General features: G+C 42.0%; 1 protein-coding gene across 3 annotated transcripts in view; it reads right to left on the bottom strand.

Moving 5' to 3' along the window:
• LOC112232500 (nck-associated protein 1-like) overlaps positions 1-23,076 on the bottom strand; it is a 58,807-nt gene that overhangs the window by 20,219 nt on the left and 15,512 nt on the right. For all 3 annotated transcript variants that reach the window (XM_042324152.1, XM_042324153.1, XM_042324154.1), the window contains exons 3-15: positions 18,850-18,942; positions 18,442-18,498; positions 18,170-18,312; positions 17,992-18,082; positions 17,640-17,777; positions 17,283-17,331; positions 14,226-14,382; positions 10,113-10,169; positions 9,910-10,006; positions 9,060-9,166; positions 4,228-4,360; positions 4,033-4,114; positions 3,843-3,901 (exon numbers count right to left, since the gene is read on the bottom strand). In XM_042324152.1, coding sequence (XP_042180086.1) covers positions 3,843-3,901; positions 4,033-4,114; positions 4,228-4,360; positions 9,060-9,166; positions 9,910-10,006; positions 10,113-10,169; positions 14,226-14,382; positions 17,283-17,331; positions 17,640-17,777; positions 17,992-18,082; positions 18,170-18,312; positions 18,442-18,498; positions 18,850-18,942 — 1,263 coding nt within the window. The remainder of the gene's footprint in view (positions 1-3,842; positions 3,902-4,032; positions 4,115-4,227; positions 4,361-9,059; positions 9,167-9,909; positions 10,007-10,112; positions 10,170-14,225; positions 14,383-17,282; positions 17,332-17,639; positions 17,778-17,991; positions 18,083-18,169; positions 18,313-18,441; positions 18,499-18,849; positions 18,943-23,076) is intronic.

Genomic DNA, 23,076 nt, shown 5'->3' with positions numbered 1-23,076 from the left:
GGGAGTGGCCCATCAGGAAGTCCAGGATCTAGTTGCAGAGGGAGGTGTTTAGTCCCAGGATCCTTAGCTTAGTGATGAGCTTCGAAGGTACTATGGTGTTGAATGCTGAGCTGTAGTCAATGAATAGAATTCTCACACAAGTATTTATTTTGTCCAGGTGGGAAAGGGCAGTGTGGAGTGCAATAGAGATTGCATCATCTGTGGATCTGCTTGGGCGGTGTACAAATTGGAGTCGGTCTAGGGTTTCTGGGATAATGGCGTAGATACCAGCCTTTCAAAGCACTTCATGGCTACGGACGTGAGTGCTACAGGTCTATAGTCATTTAGGCAGGTTGCCTTTGTGTTCTTGGGAACAGGGACTATGAAGGTCTGCTTGAAACATGTTGAAAATGTCAGTGAAGTGCCAGTTGGTCAGCACATGCCCGGAGCACACATGCTGATAATCCGTCCGGCCCCGCAGCCTTGTGTATGTTGACCTATTTAAAGGTCTTACTCACGTCGGCTACGGAGAGTGTGATCACACAGTCGTCCGGAAGAGCTGATGCTCTCATGCATGCCTCAGTGTTGCTTGCCTCAAAGCGAGCATAGAAGTGATTTAGCTCGTCTGGTAGGCTCGTGTCACTATGCAGCATGCGGCTGTGCGTCCCTTTGTAGTCTGTAATAGTTTGCAAGCCCTGCCACATAAGACGAGCGTCAGAGCCAGTGTAGTATGATTCAACCTTAGCCCTGTATTGACGCTTTATCTGTTTGATGGTTCGTCGCAAGGCATAGCGGGATTTCTTGTAAGCTTTCGGGTTAGAGTCCCACACCTTGAAAGAGGCAGCTCTACCCTTTAGCTCGGTGCGAATGTTGCCTGTAATCCATGGCTTCTGGTTGGGGTATGTACGTACAGTCACTATGGGGACGACGTCCTCGATGCACTTATTGATAAAACCAGTGACTGATGTGGTGTACTCCTCAATGCCATCGGAAGAATCCCGAAACATGTTCCAGTCTGTGATAGCAAAACATTCCTGTAGTTTAGCATCTGCTTCACCTGACAACTTTTTTATAGACTGAGTCACTGGTGCTTCCTGCTTTAATTTTTGCTTGTAAGCAGGAAGGAGCAGGAGGATAGAGTTGTGGTCAGATTTACCAAATGGAGGGCGAGGGGGAGCGTTGTACGCATTTCTGTGTGGAGTACAGGTGATCTAAAAAAATCCCTCTGGTTGCACATTTAACATGTTGATAGAAATTTGGTAGAACTGATTTGAGTTTACCTGCATTAAAGACTCTGGCCACTAGGAGCGCCGCCTCTGGGTGAGTGGTTTCCCGTTTGTTTATTTCCTTATACAGCTGACTGAGTGTGGTCTTAGTGCCAGCCACGAAAAGTATAGCTGAAAACTCCCATGGCAAGTAGTGAGGCCTGCAATTTATCACAATATACTCTACTTCAGGCGAGCAAAATCTAGAGACTTCCATAGATGTCGTGCACCAGCTGTTGTTTACAGATACGCACAGACCGCCACCCCTCGTCTTACCGGAGTGTGCTCTTCTATCTTGCCGGTGCAGCGTATATATCCCGTTAGCTGAATATCCATGTCGTCATTCAGCCATAATTCTGTGAAACATAGGATATTACAGTTTTTGATGTCCCGTTGGTAGGATATTCGTGATCGTACCTCGTCTAATTTATTGTCCAATGATTGCATGTTGGCGAGTAATATTGAAGTTAACAGCAGCTTTCCAACTCGCCTTTCTGACGGGTCCTCACGAGGCATCCCGCTCTGTGTCCTCTGTGCTTGCGTTTCTTCCTCTTCCAAATAACGGGTTGTTGGCCCTGTCGGGTGTTTGGAGAATGACCTGTGCGCCTTGCTTGTTGGAGAAAAAATCTTTGTCTAATCTGAGGTGAGTGATCGCTGTCCTGATATCCAGAAGCAATTTTTTGCCGTAAGAGAAGACAAATAATGCAAAAAAACCCACATAACAGCACAATTGGTTGGGCGCCCCTAAAACTGCTGCCATTTCTTCCGGCTGCAATTTATTTGGGCTGCAATTTCTGAGGCTGGTAACTCTAATGAACTTATCCTCTGCAGCAGAGGTAACTCTGGGTCTTTCTTTCCTGTCGCGTTCCTCATAAGAGCCAGTTACATCATAGCGAATTATAGTTTGAACCTGAAGCAAGGATATGCATATTCTTGATACCATTTGAAAGGCAACACTTTGAAGTCTGCAGATGTGATGTGAAATTAATGTAGGAGAATATAACACACTAGATCTAGTAAAAGATAATACAAAGAAAAAAACATGCGATTTCAATTTTTTTGTTTTGTTCCGTCCTCTTTGAAATGCAAGAGAAAGAATTTAGATTCTGACCACTAGATGGCAGCAGTGTATGTGCAAAGTTTTATAATGATCTAATGAACCATTGCATTACTGTTCAAAATGTTGTATCAAGACTGCCCAAATGTGCAGAATTGGTCAATTGATACATTTACAAGTACATAAATATAGAGAACATCCCAAAATTATATAGTAATAAAAAATGCAAGTTTACACACTCCCAGGAATGTCATAAATGGATAATTAGCATCCCCTACAGAGAAGACACAAACCTTCACATCTAGGGGCAGACAGAGCAGGGGTTCAAACTGTAGAACCCAGGTCCTACATTTGAATATAAAAATTGATTTTATCAAATAAAACTGATGCTACATTTTATCTCTGGGACGCTCAGGATGACAAAACAGCAAGATTACTGAATTTAAGTACATTATTTACTTTCAGAGGTGAATGTCCCAAACCAGTTGCTGTGATAAAGGTTTTGTTGTGCATGCTCCTCAAACAATAGCTATTACAGTGAAAAAATACCATGCAACTGTAAATTGGACAGTGCAGTTAAATTAACAAGAATGTAACCTTTCTGCCAATATAAGACATGTCTAGGTTTTAAAGTAATGATGGACTGCCATTTCTCTTTGCTTATTTGATTTAGTCTTTTAGGGCCATCTTCTGTATACCGCCCCTACCTTGTCAAAACACAACTGATTGGCTCAAATGCATTAAGGAAATACATTCCACAAATTAACTTTTAACAAGAGACACCTGTTAATTGAAATGCATTCCAGGTGACTACCTCATGAAGCTGGTTGAGAGAATGCCAAGAGTGTGCAAAGCTGTCATTATGGCAAATGGTGGCTACTTTGAAGAATCAGGTTACTACATGATTCCATGTGTGTTGTTTCATAGTTTTGATGTCTTCACTATTATTCTACAACGTAGAAAGTAGTACAAATAATGAAAAACCCTTGAATGAGGTGTGTCCAAACTGACTGGTACAGTATAGTTTTTATACTTAAAGGGGTCCTAAAGTTCTAAACCAAATAGCTAAATGATCCATAGTATGACCAGTTTAAAACAATTCCATGTCAGTTCAGCAATCCCCCCTACCCCAAAGTCTTATATTGAAAAGAATGAAGGGGGTAAACACCGTTTATGTGCTGTAAATGCTGCAAACTAGCATATAGTAAACCAGGATACAATGCCTAAACGCAACTGTTTTGTTCAATTTATATTGCTCTTGAAACATTTCACTCGCCAAATCACTAGCTGTACCCCCCTATCGAATACGACATGGAGCAGATTGTTTACAAATAGACATAATATTCATAGGGACAGCTTCCCAGACACAAATGAAACCTAATACTAGTCTAAAAAGCACTTCCAAAGGAGATTATAATCTGGGTCCAAAAAACTGTCCCATAAGGGTATTACTACGGTAGCATAGAGTTATTGAGCTTTGTAATACGAGGACTGTTTTTGATATGGCTACCATAACCAGCCCTGGTCTGGCAGTGGCTTACCTGCAGACGGAACCAGTCAAGCCTCATGCCCCGGAAATCAAACATGTCTCCGTCCTCCACTGCAACACAAGCACAAACACTCATATCCTGATGTCAACATCCGCACCCACCACAGTGTCTATACAAAAAGCAACACTTGGGAAGGAGGTAGTGGCAGGCAGGCGAGTATCGTAAATGGCAGGCTGAATACCTTGCTTCACGCTGAGGGAGGTCATGGTGTTCACAAAGGAGGACATGATGATGGACTCATCCTCAGGGCAGACGGAGAGGTTCTAGAAGGGGAGATATACATGTAACTGTCTTGTTGTTGCAAAATGTTGAATGCAAAAACTAGTATTCGTGTGGCAGCGTGCACGTGTTAATGTGTGTATGGGGGGTGTCTCACCTGCACAAGCTCATTGAGAATCACAGCGTCAAAGCCGGACAAGTACTGCACATAGTACCGTTGCATTACGGGACCGTACTTCCTGATGTGTGCCCGGAGCTCCTCCATGTAGAAGATGAGCTCTGCAACATGCCTGAGAAGTAACAAGAGAAAAGGAGAAGTCAGGGGTGTATTGATTGGTGAACACTGTAGCAAAACAAGTGTTTCTTATGGAACAAGTTCAGGTTAATCTAAGGCAGCCAAGCCATACTCACAGACAGACATTGGAGAGATATCTATAATCGGTCAGAAATGTTCAGTTGATCAACTACTAGCCCATGTTAGTAAGGTAAACCAGCCATCTAAATCTTGTAGTTATTATGACCAGATTACATGCCCAGGGGACTCGACCAAAAGGGGGCCCCCATTTATTTTTTGGATTTATTAGGATCCCCATTAGCCGACACTAATGGTGACAGCTAGTCTTACTGGGATCCGACATATACCGAAAAATACATTAGACAAAATAATGTCAATTTACATGTTAATGTTTTTAAATGTGTGTGTCTGCGTCGATCAGTCACACATACATGTCAGTATATACACACAACAAGTAGGTCACATGTGGGAGAGGCGTTGTGCCGTGAAGTGTTGATTTATTTGTTTTTAGAAACCAGGTTTGCTGTTCACTTGCACTATATAAGGGAGTTCCATGCTCTTATGGCTCTGTATAATACTGTACATGTCCTTGAATTTGTTCTGGACCTGGGGACTGTAAAAATACCCTGGTGGTATGTCTGGCAGGATAAGTGTATGTGTCAAGTGCTGTGTGCAAGTTGACTATGCAAACAATTTGGATGTTCCAACACAATGTTTATTATAAAAACAAGAAGTGATGCAGTCAGTCTTTCCTCAACTCTTAGCCAAGAGAGACTGTCATGCATAGTATGAATATTAGCCCTCTGATTACAATGAGTCAGTCCCAAGATGTGTCGCTCTGTTCTGGGCCAGCTGCAGCTTAACTTCACAGCATTCAAAATTTTGGATGAAAAGCCTGCCCAAATTAAACTTCCTGCCACTCAGTCCCAGAAGATAGGATATGCATATAATTAGTAGATTTGGATAGAAATTTGTTTTAGTTTCCAAAACTGTTAAAATAATGTGTGAGTATAACAGAACTGATATGGCAGATGAAAAACCGAGGAAAATCCAACCAGGAAGTACTATTATTTTGAAAGTCTGTTTTTCCCATTGAAAGCCTATCCACGATACAAAGACTTAGGACCCAGTTCACGAGCTCCGTGGCTTCCTCAACATGTGACCAGTCTTTAGGCATTCTTTCAGGCTTTTACTCTGAAAAATGAGGGAGACAAGGCACTTTCAATCAGTGACCAATTACATTTTCCATTCATCAGCCATGTGCCCTGATCGAGAACACGCCTTTCTTGTTTCTCCTTTCCTATTGACAAAGCTTTTATCCGGTTGAAATATTATTGATTATTTATGTCAAAAACAACCGGAGGATTGATTTTAAACATCGTTTGGCATGGTTCTACTAACTTTTATTGTATTTTTTTTATTTTAAACTTTTCGTCTGGAATTAGTGCACGCGCCTTCTGCATTCGGATTACTGGACAAAACGCGCAAACAAAAAGGAGGTTTTTGCTCATTAAGAGGCACATTATCGAACAAAACATTGTGTAACATGGAGACCTGGGAGTGCCACCAGATGAAGATCATCAAAGGTAAGTGATTAATTTTAATGCTATTTCTGACTTTTGTGACACTTCTCTTTGGCTGGAAAAATGGCTGTGTTTTACTGTGACTAGGTACTGACCTAACAATCTTTTGGTGTGCTTTCGCAGTAAAGCATTTTTAAAATCTGAGTCAGCGGTTGCATTAAGGATAATTTTATCTTTAAAATGGTGCCTAATACTTGTATGTTTGAGAAATTTGATTTATGAGATTTCTGTTGATTTGTATTTGCCGCCCTGCAATTTCATTGGCCCATAGCGGAACACCGTTCCCAGTCAGGTTAACTATGTCTTTCTTTGCAGCACTTGACCAAATGTGTTTTTATTTTTTATTTAAATAGTCAAGTCAGTTAAGAACAATTTCTTATTTACAATGATGGCCTGGGCCAAGTGTGTTGCCCTATGGGACTGACGATCACAGCCGGTTGTGATACAGCCCGGGATTGAACCGGGTCTGTAGTGACGCCTTAGACCCCTGTGCCACTCGGGATCCCAATAATGGAGATCAGATCAAACTAGAGCCTGCAAGACTTGTTTTGTGCAGTGTGGTGTCAAAAAAGTAGAGCATCTCTTTACTAAGAACAGACCTCTCCCCATCTTTACAACCACTAAATCTATATGTTAAGACCATGACAGTTTACAATCTAAGGTAACAACTAATTTAGTCTCCTCAACTTGTTCAACAGTCACACCATTCATTACCAGATTCAGCTGAAGTCTAGAACTTAGGGAATGATTTGTATCAAATACAATCCTCTTAGTTTTAGAAATGTTTTAGGACCAGTTTATCACTGGCCGCCCATTCCAAAACAGACTGCAAATCTTTGTTAACTTCTTTGGGACTGGGGGGCAGTATTGAGTAGCTTGGATGAATAAGGTGCCCAGAGTAAACAACATGCTACTCAGTCCCAAAAGCTAGAATATGCATATAATTATATGCATATAATGTTTGAATGATGTCTGTGAGTATAACAGAACTCTTATGGCAGGCAAAAACCAGAGAAAAAAATCCAACCAGGAAGTGGGAAGTCTGAGGTTTGTAGTTTTTCAAGGGATTGCCTGTCCAATATACAGTCCAATATACAATATGAACTAAACGCTCAAACAAAAAGGAAGTATTTGGACATAAATGGACTTTATCGAACAAAACAAACATTTATTGTGGAACTGGGATTCCTGGGAGTGCATTCCGATGAAGATCAAAGGTAAGTGAATAACTACAACGCTATTTCTGAGTTTTGTGACACCTCTCCATGGTTGGAAAATGGCTGTATGGTTCTGTGGCTAGGCGCTGACCTAACATAATTGCATGGTGTGCTTTTACCGTAAAACGTTTTTGAAATCTGACACAGCGGTTGCATTAACTTCTTATGGTATAGGGGACGCTTGAGTCCCACTTGGCCAAAAGCCAGGGAAAATGCAGCGCGGCAAATTCAAATAAAATGATATAAAAATCAAACTTTCATTAAAATCACACATGTAAGACTAAATTAAAGCTACACTCGTTGTGAATCCAGCCAACATGTCAGATTTTAAAAAGGCTTTTCAGCAAAAGCATAAGAAGCTATTATCTGATGATAGCACAACAGTAAACAAATAGAGTAGCATATTTCAACCCTGCAGGCGCTACACAAAACGCAGAAATAAAATAGAAAACATGCCTCAACTTTGACGAGCTTCTTTTGTTGGCACTCCACTACAATTGGTCATTTTGTTCGATTAATTCCGTCCATATATATCCAAAATGTCCATTTATTTGGCGCGTTTGATCCAGAAAAAAATAGCTTCCAAAATGCGCAACGTCACTACAAAATATTTCAAAAGTTACCTGTAAACTTTGCCAAAACATTTCAAACTACTTTTGTAATACAACTTCAGGTATTTTTAAACGTTAATAATCAATCAAATTGAAGACGGGTCTATCTGTGTTCAATACAGGAAGACAACACACCAACGCTACTTTTCAAGTCTTGCTCAACTCTCAACAGTGTTACCCATTTTCTAGATGGCCATACTTCTTCATTGCACAAAGGAATAACCTCAACCAAATTCCAAAGACTGGTGACAAACAAGTGCCTAAGAAATATCGTTTCCCAATGAGAACTCACTGAACAGAGACCAAAAAAATAAAAGTTCTGAACGGTTAGTCCTCGGGCTTTGCCTGCTACGTAGGTTCTGTTATACTCACAGGCATGATTCAAACAGTTTTAGAAACTTCAGAGTGTTTTCTATCCAAATCTACTAATAATATGCATATCTTATATTCTTGGCATGAGTAGCAGGAAGTTGAAATTGGGCACGCTATTTATCCAAAAGTGAAAATGCTGCCCCCTATACCTTAAGAAGTTAAGGGGGACTGACCTCAACCCTCACCTCCTGACCTCAACCCCTCCACCTAATCCACAGATATCCATCTGTCTTCCCTATATCAACACATCGCTCTACTCCAAACACATTCCAAAGCCTCTTGGCTTTCTACAGACTGCCTATTCAAGGCTTCTTCTCTATCATTTATGTAATATCTCAATGTTCAAAGTTTAGCAGATTCCAACAAAAGTACCAAGGGATGTTCCATAGTTTGAGTAGAGAAGTATATCAAGGCAATTTTGTCAACTTTTCTGCTGTCTGTGATGATGGAACCAACCTCAGCACTGCTGCTGTTGATGCTTCATTCGATGGGTGCGGTTACAACATGTAGGTAAGGCAGGTCAGGATTGTTTGTGAATGGTAGATAACTTTTTGAAACATGGTGCATGTGCTGTAATGCAGTTGAGGTGTGCTTTGGTTGATTATGAGCTGACAGACTCAATCCATATGTGTGAGATGCTGATGTTATAATAAAAACGCTCATAAAAGTGTGCTACCTGTGAGAGGCATTTCCTATTTTACTCAAAAACATTTGCAAATGAATTGCCAAAGCCAGATTTAATCGCCCACCGCTACCTTAGTCTAACCCCATTTTGGCTGTTTGCTTTCGTTTGGTTCCTAGTGAATACATCCCAGGTGAGGATTTCATATAAGCAAACCACTATTCATTTGAAGCTAAAAATCTGCATTATCCCCCACAGATGGTTTGTACCATTAAGGAATACAGCTTACTTGTCAATGAAGTCATCTGTGCTTTTTTTCTGTATGTTGTCTGCATGGCGGAGGAGCCAGATGATCTCATCCCGGGCGAAAGAGAGAGCCATGAACACAAACAGAGCCTGTGGAAAAACAACCTGGCCTTTAGACTCAGACATCCTATTACACTATCACACAAAAAGGGAAGGGAACACAGATGCAAAACACATGAATTGAGGCGCAAACTGAAGTGAAGAGGAAATTCAGCAACTCTTGGAGGACAGTGGAAGTTGATCAAAATAAGCCTTCATCGATTCTGGGTTCGAGCCCAGGCTGTGTCGCAGCCGGCCGCGACCGGGAGGCCCATGAGGCGGCGCACAATTGGCCCAGCGTTCTCCGGGTTGGGGAGGGTTTGGCCGGCAGGGATATCCTTGTCCCATCGCGCACTAGCGACTCCTGTGGCGAGCCGGGCGCAGTGCACGCTGACCAGGTCGCCAGGTGTACGGTGTTTCCTCCGACACATTGGAGCGGCTGGCTCCCGGGTTGGATGTGCATTGCGTCAAGAAGCAGTGCGGCTTGGTTGGGTTGTGTTTCAGAGGACGCATGGCTCTCGACCTTCGCCTCTCCCGAGTCCGTACGGGAGTTGCAGCGATGAGACAAGACTAACTACTACCAATTGGATACCACGAAATTGGGGAGAAAAAAGCCTTAATCAACTTCCACGGTCCTCCAAGTTTAGCTGAATTTCCTCTTCAGACTATCACACATAGATAACGTGTGTTAATATTGAAGATGACTTGTTAGTGACAGAAGCAAATTGCACACTTAATCAACAATAATAACCCTACATATCCATCGACAGATTAAAAAAGGGGTTATTTTTTACCTTTGGGCCCAGCAGTCCAGGCTGGTCAGACAGAACTGTGGCCAACTCTTTCAGGGCAGACCTAAGAAACTTACGCCTTTCTCTATGCATGGTCCCACTGCAATGAATGCAAAATGAATGCTTTATTGATTTAGCATGATGAACATTCTATTGCAAGGCAGTATAAACAAAACTACAGGGGACAATGAAGACGATATACTTACGCTTGCGATAGTGCTTGTTCTTTGCATTCTTTGATGTCATTTAGACGTTTATTGTAGCTGGAAAACAACGGACATCATTTTAACATGGAAGGTGAAGGGAGACTTCTGTACACATTTACTAAGGTACTTTCATTTTGTAAAAATGTCACACAATATTCTCAAGGCTCCATTTACAGTACAACAACAAAATGTGTCTGAGTTAATTTATTTAGTCTCTCTCTTTGCAAAGGTACTTGGTTCTTACATGGACTTGTTACTCAGCTATGATCAAAAATACACTCTGCCCTTGAAACTAATGCCGGAGTTCAAAGTTGCAGCTAGCAGTCTTTCCACACTGAGCTTTCAAAAGAGAGATTTACACAGCAGTGATTTGACACTTGACTTAGAATTCAACAGTCCTGTCATTTGTGCTAGTTTGATGACATATCTGGCAGATTCATTGCCAGTACTGGTTGAGCATATTTCAAAATCAAGGATCAACCCACCAGGAAAAAACATGTTGAATCAATGTTCTATCAACGTCATCTTTTGTCACAATTTAATGTTATGTTTTAGTTGACCATTCTGGTTCCACTTTAAATGCAGCTGATAACGGCTTCATAAACACTACATAAATGTGTTACAAATCATCTATAACTGTATCATGTTTTATAAAGGGTTCATAAATGTGGCATAACAGTGTGACGTTACCCAGTGTCAAATATGACATAAACCTGTGCTTTATAAAGGGTGGCAAAAGTACAGCTTAATAAAGGCCTTATGAATCATATTAAATTGAGGCTTCACAAAGCATTTATAAGCATCTCGTGTATCTTGGTAGAGCATTGCAACGCCAGGACAGTGTGTTCGATTCCCGGGACCAGCCACAAGTTAAAAAAATGTATTCACCCATGGCTAAGTGGCTTTGGATAAAAGCGCCTGCTAAATGTTATATATTTTATTATTACTCTTAAACATTTCTTGGATGGCCCAACTTCTTTCCCTATTGAGTGCATAATCAATATTGGAGCTGACCTCAACTTTCCCCAAAAAGCCGTGCTGCAGGAAGACAGCACATACACAGCAAAATACTTGTGAGGCCTTTGAAAGTCTGTTTACTTGCGTTTTTTTCCCCCCAAAGTACATTTTCTCAGTTGGGTTTTTCCAGGTTTTGGATTTCCCCCATTTTTTTCAGGTTTTCCCCCCATTTGGCAACACTTTTTAAATATAAACACATTTCATTTTATGTATTCACAACAATGCTTATGAGGTCTGTGAAAAATCGTAGAAAATTTGATTTGAGTGTAGTTTCCCTTAAATTCAGTGTGCATGCCCTGCAGTGTGGTTAGGTTAGAAGGTTTTCAGCACGTGGTGATTATGCATTTCTTATAGTGATTGGTATTGTGGCCTCAAATGGAATGGGTGGAGTAAAAGTCCAGCAAGACTCCGTATTATTCAGAGCCCCATGAAATGACACCATACTCTGTGTGTGTGTGTGTGTGTGTGTGTGTGTGTGTGTGTGTGTGTGTGTGTGAGATGAATTGATTGCAAATAAATTCATTAAAAATCCTACAATGTGATTTTCTGGATTTATTTTCTCATTTTGTCTGTCATAGTTGAAGTGTACCTATGATGAAAATTACAGGCCTCTCTCATCTTTTTAAGTGGGAGAACTTGAACAATTGGTGGCTGACTAAATACTTTTTTGCCCCACTGTAAGCCTGAGATATCAACCATTCAAAGCTGGTCTTTGTGGAAGTGACCATAGAATTCTATAGGAGTGACCTTACTGAGAAAAGTATTTGTCATTGTCACTAGTAACACCATAAAAAAGTAATAATTATGGTTAAACCCCACCCATTTCCACAATTTATCTTCTTAAAATTGCAAATTATAAACTAATGAAGGCCAAGTTTGATTTGAGAGGGAATGTATGGGAACCAGATTATGTGTAATGTGACTAACATGACTTCACAAGCATTTCATTACACCCACAATAACATCTGCTAAATATTTGTATGTGACCAATAAAATTTTATTTGAATTTGATTTGACTTTAGAGCGTATTCTTACCGACCCAACCTGTCACCCTTCATAAAGCAAATGTTTATCATATTTTACATGTCATATTTGACAATGGTGAATGTCAGTTATGCCACATTTATGAACCCTTTATAAAGAATGAAATGTGATTATAGATATTTTGAAACGCATGTCGTGCTTATGAAGGCATTATGAATGCTTTATGAGCAGAACGTCATTTAACTAAAACTTAACCTAAAACTACAAAAAAAATTAAACAGCATAACAAAATAAATCAAAACTAACAAACAGGACTGAAAACTAAAATTAAACTTAACTTAAATGAAAAGTGAAAATAGTATAATAACGTGGTACAGATGACTTTGGAATGATACTTCAAATTCAGCATGAACAAAAAACAAAAAATAATTTAAGCGTTTCAAATGTATTTACTACTTGTATCAGTCCTATAAAACAAAACAATTACAAGACATACATTCGTGGCCAAAAGTTGAGAATGACAAATATAAATTTTCACAGTCTGTTGCCTCAGTTTGTATGATGGCAATTTGCATATACTCCAGAATGTTATGAAGAGTGATCAGATGAATTGCAATTAATTGCAAAGTCCCTCTTTGCTATGCAAATGAACTGAATCCCCCAAAAACATTTCCACTGCATTTCAGCCCTGCCACAAAAGGACAGCTGACATCATGTCAGTGATTCTCAGGTGTGAGTGTTGACGAGGACAAGGCTGGAGATCACTCTGTCATGCCGATTGAGTTTGAATAACAGACAGGAAGCTTCAAAGGGATGGTGGTGCTTGGAATCATTGTTCTTCCTACGCCAGTCATAGTTACCTGCAAGGAAAAACTTGCCGTCATCATTGCATTGCAAAAAATGGCTTTACAGGCAAGGATATTGCTGTCAGTAAGATTGCACCTAAATCAACCATTTATCGGATCATCAAGAACAGCAAGGAGAGCGGTTCAATTGTTGTGAAGGGGGCATCAGGGCGCCCAAAAAAGTCCAGCAAGCGCCAGGACCGTCTCCTAAAGTTGATTCAGCTGCGGGATCGGGGCACCACCAGTACAGAGCTTGCTCAGGAATGGCAGCAGGCAGGTGTGAGTACATCTGCACGCACAGTGAGGCGAATACTTTTAGAGGATGGCCTCATGTCAAGAAGGGCAGCAAAGAAGCCACTTCTCTCCAGGAAAAACATCAGGGACAGACTGATATTCTGCAAAAGGTACAGGGATTGGACTGCTGAGGACTGGGGTAAAGTCATTTTCTCTGATGAAGCACCTTTCCGATTGTTTGGGGCATCCGGAAAAAAGCTTGTCCGGAGAAGACAAAGTGAGCACAACCATCAGTCCTGTGTCATGACAACAGTAAAGCATCCTGAGACCATTCATGTGTGGGGTTGCTTCTCAGCCAAGGGAGTAGGCTCGCTCACAAATTTGCCTAAGAACACAGCCATAAATAAAGAATGGTAGCAACTTCTCCCAACCATCCAGGAACAGTTTGGTGACGAACAACGCCTTTTCCAGCATGATGGAGCACCTTGCCATAAGGCAAAAGTGGCTCGGGGAACAAAACATAGATATTTTGGGTCCATGGCCAGGAATCTCCCCAGACCTTAATCCCATTGAGAATTTGTGGTCAATCCTCAAGAGGCAGGTGGGGTGGACAAACAAAACCCCACAAATTCTGACAAACTCCAAGCATTGATTATGCAAGAATGGGCTGCCATCAGTCAGGATGTGACCCAAAAGTTAATTGACAGCATGCCAGGGCAGATTGCAGAGGTCTTGAAAAAGAAGGGTCAACACTGCAAATATTGACTCTTTGCATCAACTTCATGTAATTGTCAATAAAAGCCTTTTACACTTATGAAATGCTTGTAATTATACTTCAGTATTCCATAGTAACATCTGACAGAAATAAAGACACTGAAGCAGCAAACTTTGTGGAAATTAATATTTGTGTCATTCTCAAAACTTTTTGGCCACGACTGTACTTTGTGAATCCTCCTGCAGCTCCTCATAAGAACGGCACCGAGAGTGGTGTATTCTGAGTGGATTGAGGGTGGTGTGTTGGCGAGCGGCTTACCCACGGATGTTGACAAACAGGTCCTCACAGGCCTTGTGGATGTGAAAGACCTCATCCCTGAAGAGACAGAGGCAGGTGCTGCTCTGGAGGGCCAGCTTCCACAGGCTCAGCGCTGCTGGGTCAGTATTCAGCACCGCGTGGCACAGGACGAACCCGACTAGTGGAGGGACGGGTTAGTACTGTAAAAACTGCTGAATGCTGCTCTACAATTGCAAATATAGTAACATTGATTCCCCTTTTTGTTCAGTCACTGGCTTTATCAATAAGTGCATTGAGGACGTCGTCCCCACAGTGACTGTACGTACACAACCCCAACCAGACACCATGGATTACAGATTACATTCGCACTGAGCTAAAGGATAGAGCTGCCACTTTCAAGGTGTGGGACTCTAACCCAGAAGCTTATAAGAAATCCCACTATGCCCTGCGACGAACCATCAAACAGGCAAAGCGTCAATACAGGGCTAAGATTGAATCATACTACACCGGCTCCGACGCTCGTCTTATGTGGCAGGGCTTGCAAACTATTACAGACTACAAAGGGAGGCACAGCCGCGAGCTGCCCAGTGCCTACCAGACGAGCTAAATCACTTCTATGCTCGCATCGAGGCAAGCAACACTGAGGCATGCATGAGAGCATCAACTGTTCCAGATGACTGTGATAACTGTGACTGTGATAACGCTCTCCGTAGCCGACGTGAGTAAGACCTTTAAACAGGTCAACATACACAAGGTTGCGGGGCCAGACGGATTATCAGGACGTGTGCTCCGGGCATGTGCTGACCAACTGGCAGGTGTCTTCACTGACATTTTCAACATGTCACTGACTGAGTCTGTAATACCAAGCAAACTACCATAGTCCCTGTGCCCAAAAACACAAAGGCAACCTGCCTAAATGACTACAGACCCATAGCACTCACGTACGTAGCCATGAAGTGCTTTGAAATGCTGGTAATGGCTCACATCAACACCATAATCCCAGAAACCCTAGACCCACTCCAATTTGCATACCGCCCAAACAGATCCACAGATGATGCAATCTCTATTGCACTCCACACTGCCCATTCCCACCTGGACAAAATTAACACCTATGTGAGAATGTTATTCATCGACTACAGCTCAGCGTTCAAAATCATAGTACCCTCAAAGCTCATCACTAAGCTAAGGATCCGTGGACCAAACTCCTCCCTCTGCAACTGGATCCTGGACTTCCTGACGGGCCACCCCCAGGTGGTGAAGGTAGGCAGCAACACATCTGCCACACTGATCCTCAACACTGGAGCTCCCCAGGGGTGCGTGCGCAGTCCCCTCCTGTACTCCCTGTTCACCATCGACTGCATTGCAGACAACACAACAGTGGTAGGCCAAAGTGGTAGGCCTGATCACCGACAACGACGAGACAGCCTATAGGGAGGAGGTCAGAGACCTGGCCGGGTGGTGCCAGAATAACAGCATATCCCTCAACGTAACCAAAACTAAGGAGATGATTGTGGACTACAGGAAACGGAGCACCGAGCACGCCCACCATTCTCAACGACGGGGCTGTAGTGGAGCAGGTTGAGAGCTTCATGTTCCTTGGTGTCCACATCAACAACAAATTAGAATGGTCGAAACACACCAAGACAGTCGTGAAGAGGCCACGACACAGCCTATTCCCCCTCAGGAAACTAAAAAGATTTGGCATGGGTCCTGAAATCCTCAAAAGGTTCTACAGCTTCAACATTGAGAGCATCCTGACCGGTTGCATCACTGCCTGGTACGGCAATTGCATGGCCTCTGACCGCAAGGCACTTCAGAGTGTAGTGCGCATGGCCCAGTACATCACTGGGGCAAAGCTACCTGCCATCCAGGACCTCTACACCAGGCGGTGCAAGAGGAGGGCCCTAAAAATTGTCGAAGACCCCAGCCATCGACTGTTCTCTCTACTACCGCATGGCAAGCGGTACCGGAGTGCCAAGTCTAGGACAAAAAGGCTTCTCAACAGTTTTTACCCCCAAGCCATAAGACTCCTAAACAGGTAACCAAATGGTTACCCGGACTATTTGCACCCTTGTGCCCCCTCCCCAAAACCCCTCTTTTACGCTGCTGCTACTCTCTGTTTATCTTATATGCATAGTCACTTTAACTACACATTCATGTACATACTATCTCAATTGGCCCGGACCAACCAGTGCTCCCGCACATTGGCTAACCGGGCTATCTGCATTGTGTCCCACCACCCGCCAACCCCTCTTTTTACACTACTGCTACTCTCTGTTCAAAATCTAAGTTTATTTGTCACGTGCGCCGAATACAACAGGTATAGATAGACCTTACAGTGAAATGCTTACTTACAGGCTCTAACCAATAGTGCATATATATGCATAGTCACTTTAACCATACCTACATGTACATACTACCTCAATAAGCCTGACTAACCGGTGTCTGTATATAACCTTGCAACTCTTATTTTCAAATGTCTTTTTACTGTTGTTTTATTTCTTTACTTACACCCGCCCACACACCCACCCGCACACACACACGCGCGCGCACACACACGCGCGCGCACACACACGTGCGCACACACACTTTTTTTTTTGCACTATTGGTTAGAGCCTGTAAGTAAGCATTTCAATGTAAGGTCTATGACCTGTTGTATTCCGCACACGTGACAAATAAACTTAGATTTTTTTCACTGAGACCCACCTGAAGCATTTAAATATTTCTTGTGACTGTTATAAAACAAGATTTTGGAGCCGGGATGTAGTTTTAAGTAAGCAATCCTTGGAAAAGTAAATCCTTAAGGGCAAGAGCCTAACTCCTGTTAATGTAGCGCGAGGCAGTAAACCCCCTGGATAGTACACTAATCTGTCGCAGGGCCTTACCCCCAATCAATCTCCTTATTGAGGAGTGCCAAGCAGGGGCATGAAGTCCCATGTTTCGGTATGACTTGACCAGGGATCGAACCCCCAACCATCCAATCTCAGGGCAGACACTAAGCATAAGGCCAAAAGGAATCCTCCCTGACCAATTTGGAGAAAAAAAACCTTAACACAATAACTTGAGCAGTAAACTTACACACAATCCATTTCTCCATACAGTCTAAGGAGAGGTATTCACAGGGCATCTAGAACAGAGAACAGAAATTTGTCATGATGTATTCACAGATTAAGTTAAGTAACTGAAAATATAATATTGGCCTGCTAATAATGTGGACTTTAAAAACAGCTTGTAACATCTAACACAATTTTCCAAATGGCAGAGCTGGCTACTACATTTACAAAATGAGTAGAATAAATGGGAGAACACATGGCATGTCAACAAGATAAGGTGTTGGATGGGTGAGAGGTGTTAACTGATTGGTGTGAAGGTGGGTTTAGTAGCAGTTAAGTAGTAGTAGGGCTTTAGGAAAGTGACTGGGCAGTAGGCACTGACTGTGTCTGACTGGGCCGGGTTGAGCATGGTACTGGGGGCGCTAATCAGGCTCAGAAGCTGGGCGTTCCTCCACTGGTCAGCGGACAGGTTCCTCCTGGGGTAGACCATCTGCAGCGAGATGAGTGCGTCTGACAAAGACTATCGCCATCAGAACAGAAAGAGAAGAAGATAAATTGGAGGTATTTCTGGGTGCATAATCATTTCTATAGGTATTTACTTGGTAGTTAATAGAAAATTGTGGACATTTCTTACATGGTGCTATCTGTGCCGTGTATGTAAAACAGTGCCATCTATTTTTCATTTGTATATTAGTGTTACTGAGGAATATATTCACAGATGTCTAGTGTCTCACCTTCCCATGAGGGACAAACTCTTCCATCATCTTTTTCAGAGGATTCTCATAGTCCACGATCATTTGGCCCAGCCTTGGGTATTCCCTGTCACTGGTTGCAGAGGAGAGGGGGAAAACAGTCAAAAGACCTCACATAATACATTTCAGAGGATAGTCCTGCTCATAGCTCTAGCTGTACCTGGCCCCGTGTGTCATTTCATGGGCATAGTTGTAGAGTCCAATGATTGCTTTCCGCTCTTCAATACGGGACAGTAGCATCATTAGTGTAGTGTAGGTGACAACCAAGTCAAGGTAGTTCTTGGTGAGATCAAAGTTAACCGTCTATAAAGACAGAAAGAAAAACTCCGGTTAGCTTTGATTAGGATTATAGAAAAGGTATAATCTGAGGAGATTTGAAAAACATTTATTTGTATACCAAGTAAAGGGAATTGTGGAAAGATGAATACTTACAACATCAAAGAAAACCTGGCAAGCGTCAATAGTGTTCAGCAATTCAGAAACATTGTCCTAGAAGAAATACAAAACACTCATGTCTGGATTGTATAGGTACAACATAGCTAAATCGTATATGATTGTACAGGTGCAGTATTTTCCTACCACTATTCAGAGTAATGAAGAAATGGCTACTCAGACATTGATCTATCCTAATTAACACAACTATATACACATCTATGAGTGTTGGATTTGTAACCGAAAGGTTGCAAGATCAAATCCCCGAGCTGACAAGGTAAAAATCTGTCGTTCTGCCCCTGAACAGGCAGTTAACCCACTGTTCCTAGGCTGTCATTGAAAATAAGAGCTTGTTCTTAACTGACTTGTCTAGTTAAGAAAAGGTAAAATAAAATAAAAAATCCTTACCTTGAATTCCATGACATCCACAAATGTGAAGTAATATAAAGATAGATTCTTTAGTATTTCAGACTTTTCTTTTTGAAGCTGTGTAAGCTGTTGCTGTAAATGTAGAATAAACAATTTGTTAGGTCTCTCAAGGAGCATGTCAAAGTAGTCATGTCAAACTTATCTGTAAGGTTCACTTCTTTCACCAGCAGTCACACACCATGTCATTCTCCTGGTTTGATGGCTGACGTTTTACGGCACTATTATTTTCTATATTTCATTGCATATCTAACTTTTGAATTTGGCCAATAACCTATAACTTCTTGAGTAAACCATTTGTCAGTGTTAAAGTTTAGATCGTTTCACTACACCAGTCTCCAGATGTTATTAGCTAATGACTTTATGACAAAAATGCATTGTAGGGAACCCTTAGGTACTGAGTGACGATCCAGTATTTAATTTTTTAAATTATCATTATCCTTTTCTAATTATTAGCCAATTTCGTGGTATCCAATTGGTAATTACAGTCTTGTCTCATCGCTGCAACTCCCCTACGGACTCGGGAGAGGCGAAGGTTGAGAGCCGTGCGTCCTCCAAAACACAACCCAACCAAGCCACACTGCTTCTTGACACAATGCCCACTTAACCCGGAAGCCAGCCGCACCAATGTGTCGGAGGAAACACCGTACACCTGGCGCCCGTGTCAGCGCCCGGCCCGCCACAGGAGTCGCTAGAGCGTGATGGGACAAGGACATCCCTGCCGGCCAAACCCTCCCCTAACCCAGACGATGCTGGGCCCATTGTGCGCCGCCCCATGGGTCTCCCGGTCACGGCCAGCAGCGACAGAGCCTGGACTCGAACCCAGAATCTCTAGCGGCACTGCCTTTGACCACTGCGCCACGCAGGAGGCCGTTATCCAGTATGCCGTTATCCAGTATGGTTTGTAGTTGTGGTACAGTGCCTTGCGAAAGTATTCGGCCCCCTTTGAACTTTGCGACCTTTTGCCACATTTCAGGCTTCAAACATAAAGATATAAAACTGTATTTTTTTTGTGAAGAATCAACAACAAGTGGGACACAATCATGAAGTGGAACGACATTTATTGGATATTTAAAAAAAAAATAATTAACAAATCAAAAACTGAGAAATTGGGCGTGCAAAATTATTCAGCCCCTTTACTTTCAGTGCAGCAAACTCTCTCCAGAAGTTCAGTGAGGATCTGTGAATGATCCAATGTTGACCTAAATGACTAATGATGATAAATACAATCCACCTGTGTGTAATCAAGTCTCCGTATAAATGCACCTGCACTGTGATAGTCTCAGAGGTCTGTTAAAAGCGCAGAGAGCATCATGAAGAACAAGGAACACACCAGGCAGGTCCGAGATACTGTTGTGAAGAATTTTAAAGCCGGATTTGGATACAAAAAGATTTCCCAAGCTTTAAACATCCCAAGGAGCACTGTGCAAGCGATAATATTGAAATGGAAGGAGTATCAGACCACTGCAAATCTACCAAGACCTGGCCATCCCTCTAAACTTTCAGCTCATACAAGGAGAAGACTGATCAGAGATGCAGCCAAGAGGCCCATGATCACTCTGGATGAACTGCCATGACTCTGTCCATAGGACAACAATCAGTCGTATATTGCACAAATCTGGCCTTTATGGAAGAGTGGCAAGAAGAAAGCCATTTCTTAAAGATATCCATAAAAAAGTGTTGTTTAAAGTTTGCCACAAGCCACCTGGGAGACACACCAAACATGTGGAAGAAGGTGCTCTGGTCAGATGAAACCAAAATTGAACTTTTTGGCAACAATGCAAAACGTTATGTTTGGTGTAAAAGCAACACAGCCCATCACCCTGAATACACCATCCCCACTGTCAAACATGGTGGTGGCAGCATCATGGTTTGGGCCTGCTTTTCTTCAGCAGGGACATGGAAGATGGTTAAAATTGATGGGAAGATGGATGGAGCCAAATACAGGACCATTCTGAAAGAAAACCTGATGGAGTCTGCAAAAGACCTGAGACTGGGACGGAGATTTGTCTTCCAACAAGACAATGATCCAAAACATAAAGCAAAATCTACAATGGAATGGTTCAAAAATAAACATATCCAGGTGTTAGAATGGCCAAGTCAAAGTCCAGACCTGAATCCAATCGAGAATCTGTGGAAAGAACTGAAAACTGCTGTTCACAAATGCTCTCCATCCAACCTCACTGAGCTCGAGCTGTTTTGCAGGGAGGAATGGGAAAAAATTTCAGTCTCTCGATGTGCAAAACGGATAGAGACATTCCCCAAGCGACTTACAGCTGTAATCGCAGCAAAAGGTGGCGCTACAAAGTATTAATAAGGGGGCTGAATCATTTTCAGTTTTTGATTTGTTAAAAAGTTTGATCGGAGGGTTAGGGCCACCCTCCGATCCAACAGGTCCCAGACGTGCTCAATGGGATTGATATCCGGGCGCTTCGCTGGCCATGGCAGAACACTGACATTCCTGTCCTGCAGGAAGTCACACACAGAATGAGCAGTATGGCTGGTGGCATTGTCATGCTGGAGGGTCATGTCAGGATGAGCCTGCAGGAAGAGTACCACATGCGGGAGGAGGATGTCTTCTCTGTAACGACCAGCGTTGAGATTGAGCTTGTCATTGCAGGCAGTCTGATGATGCTGTGACACACCGCCCCAGACCATGACAGACCCTCCACCTCCAAATTTTGCACGCCCAATTTTTCAGTTTTTGATTTGTTAAAAAAGTTAATATCCAATGTCATTCCACTTCATGATTGTGTCCCACTTGTTGTTGATTCTTCACAAAAAATACAGTTTTATATCTTTATGTTTGAAGCCTGAAATGTGGCAAAAGGTCGCAAAGTTCAAGGGGGCCGAATACTTTCGCAAGGCACTGTATGTATGACAATTACCATGTGCTATGCTTTATTGCCAAATTGAGACTAAATATTGGTATAGCTAGGTTTACCAAAATCAGCTCTAGCATTAGCTATATACAATTATTAATTGTATTTTCTTACATATATTATAGGACTGTCTTGTATGTCAGTAAAATGTTAATGTAACAATAAGGACATGTTTGTTCTGAAGTTAGTAAGTCATTTCAGGCGGTTAGGTTAACCAGATTACCCATGCCCTATATTACAATTCATGGAAGACCAATACAATACAAATATTGTCTATTATTAACTCAAAAAACATTTCTCTCCTGCAAAAATGGAAATACTGTCTTAGTTGTTACATTTTCACGTGAATAATGCGCCAATCAAAATCTCAACCATACAATTCAATATTTGATTTTTTTTTAGCTGGGGCAACCAGTTCTGACATAACATTGCCTCAGAATGGAATAGCATGAGGGTAAAGACTTTTACATCTTTTCAAGACAAATTAGCAAGAACAAGTTGTGTTTGCATGTGCTACTTTCCCCACTGATACGCAGTGTTTACACAGGCAGCTCAACTAATTTTTTTTTTCTCCACTTTTGACCAATCAGATCCTTTGCCAAAAATATCAGAACTGGGCTAACTGTGTAAACCCAGCCATATATGCCTAGCTTGTACGGTAAATGTATAGTCTAATTGGTAAGAATAATAACAGGTATTCAAATAGAATGGTTTAATGACCAGATAACCTAGTTGTCAAGATGCATTATTAGGCTATACGAAGTAATCCAAGAGCTTGAAGCAGAATTAAACCGATTTCCCCCTTAACCTAGATGGGGTGGGTAAAATGAAACTTAGATTCCTTTGCATAGTCTATCAGGATAAGAAGCAATAGGCTAGATGAAAACTAAAACTCTTCCACTACAAAAGGCAGACTACAAAATTACCAAAAAGGACTATCCAGAAAAAAGCCACATTAACCGGTTATGGCTGCATCCCTTTGTTCTCAATTTCCGCCTGAAGACATACCCAAATCTAACTGCCTGTAGCTCAGCCCCAGAGGCAAGGATATGCATATTCTTGGTATCATTTGAATGGAAACATTCTGAAGTTTGTGGAATTGTTAATTGAATGTAGGAGAATATAACACAGTAGATCTGGTGGAAGAAAAGAGAAAGAAAGAGCATACGTTTTCTGTTTTTTATTGTTGTAGTATCATCTTTCACATGTACTTTAATAGCCACACAGTCAGATAGGATGCTGAAGATAATTTTGATGGATAACACAAGAGGGCAACTGTAGGTGTGCAGCATTTCAGACTGATAACTTCAGGAATAGGTGAGCTACA

Source organism: Oncorhynchus tshawytscha, linkage group LG07 (genome assembly GCF_018296145.1).
Source record: "Oncorhynchus tshawytscha isolate Ot180627B linkage group LG07, Otsh_v2.0, whole genome shotgun sequence".
Lineage (NCBI taxonomy): Eukaryota > Metazoa > Chordata > Actinopteri > Salmoniformes > Salmonidae > Oncorhynchus > Oncorhynchus tshawytscha.
Note: the sequence above shows the minus strand (reverse complement) of the source record. Positions and strands in the feature narration are given on the sequence as shown.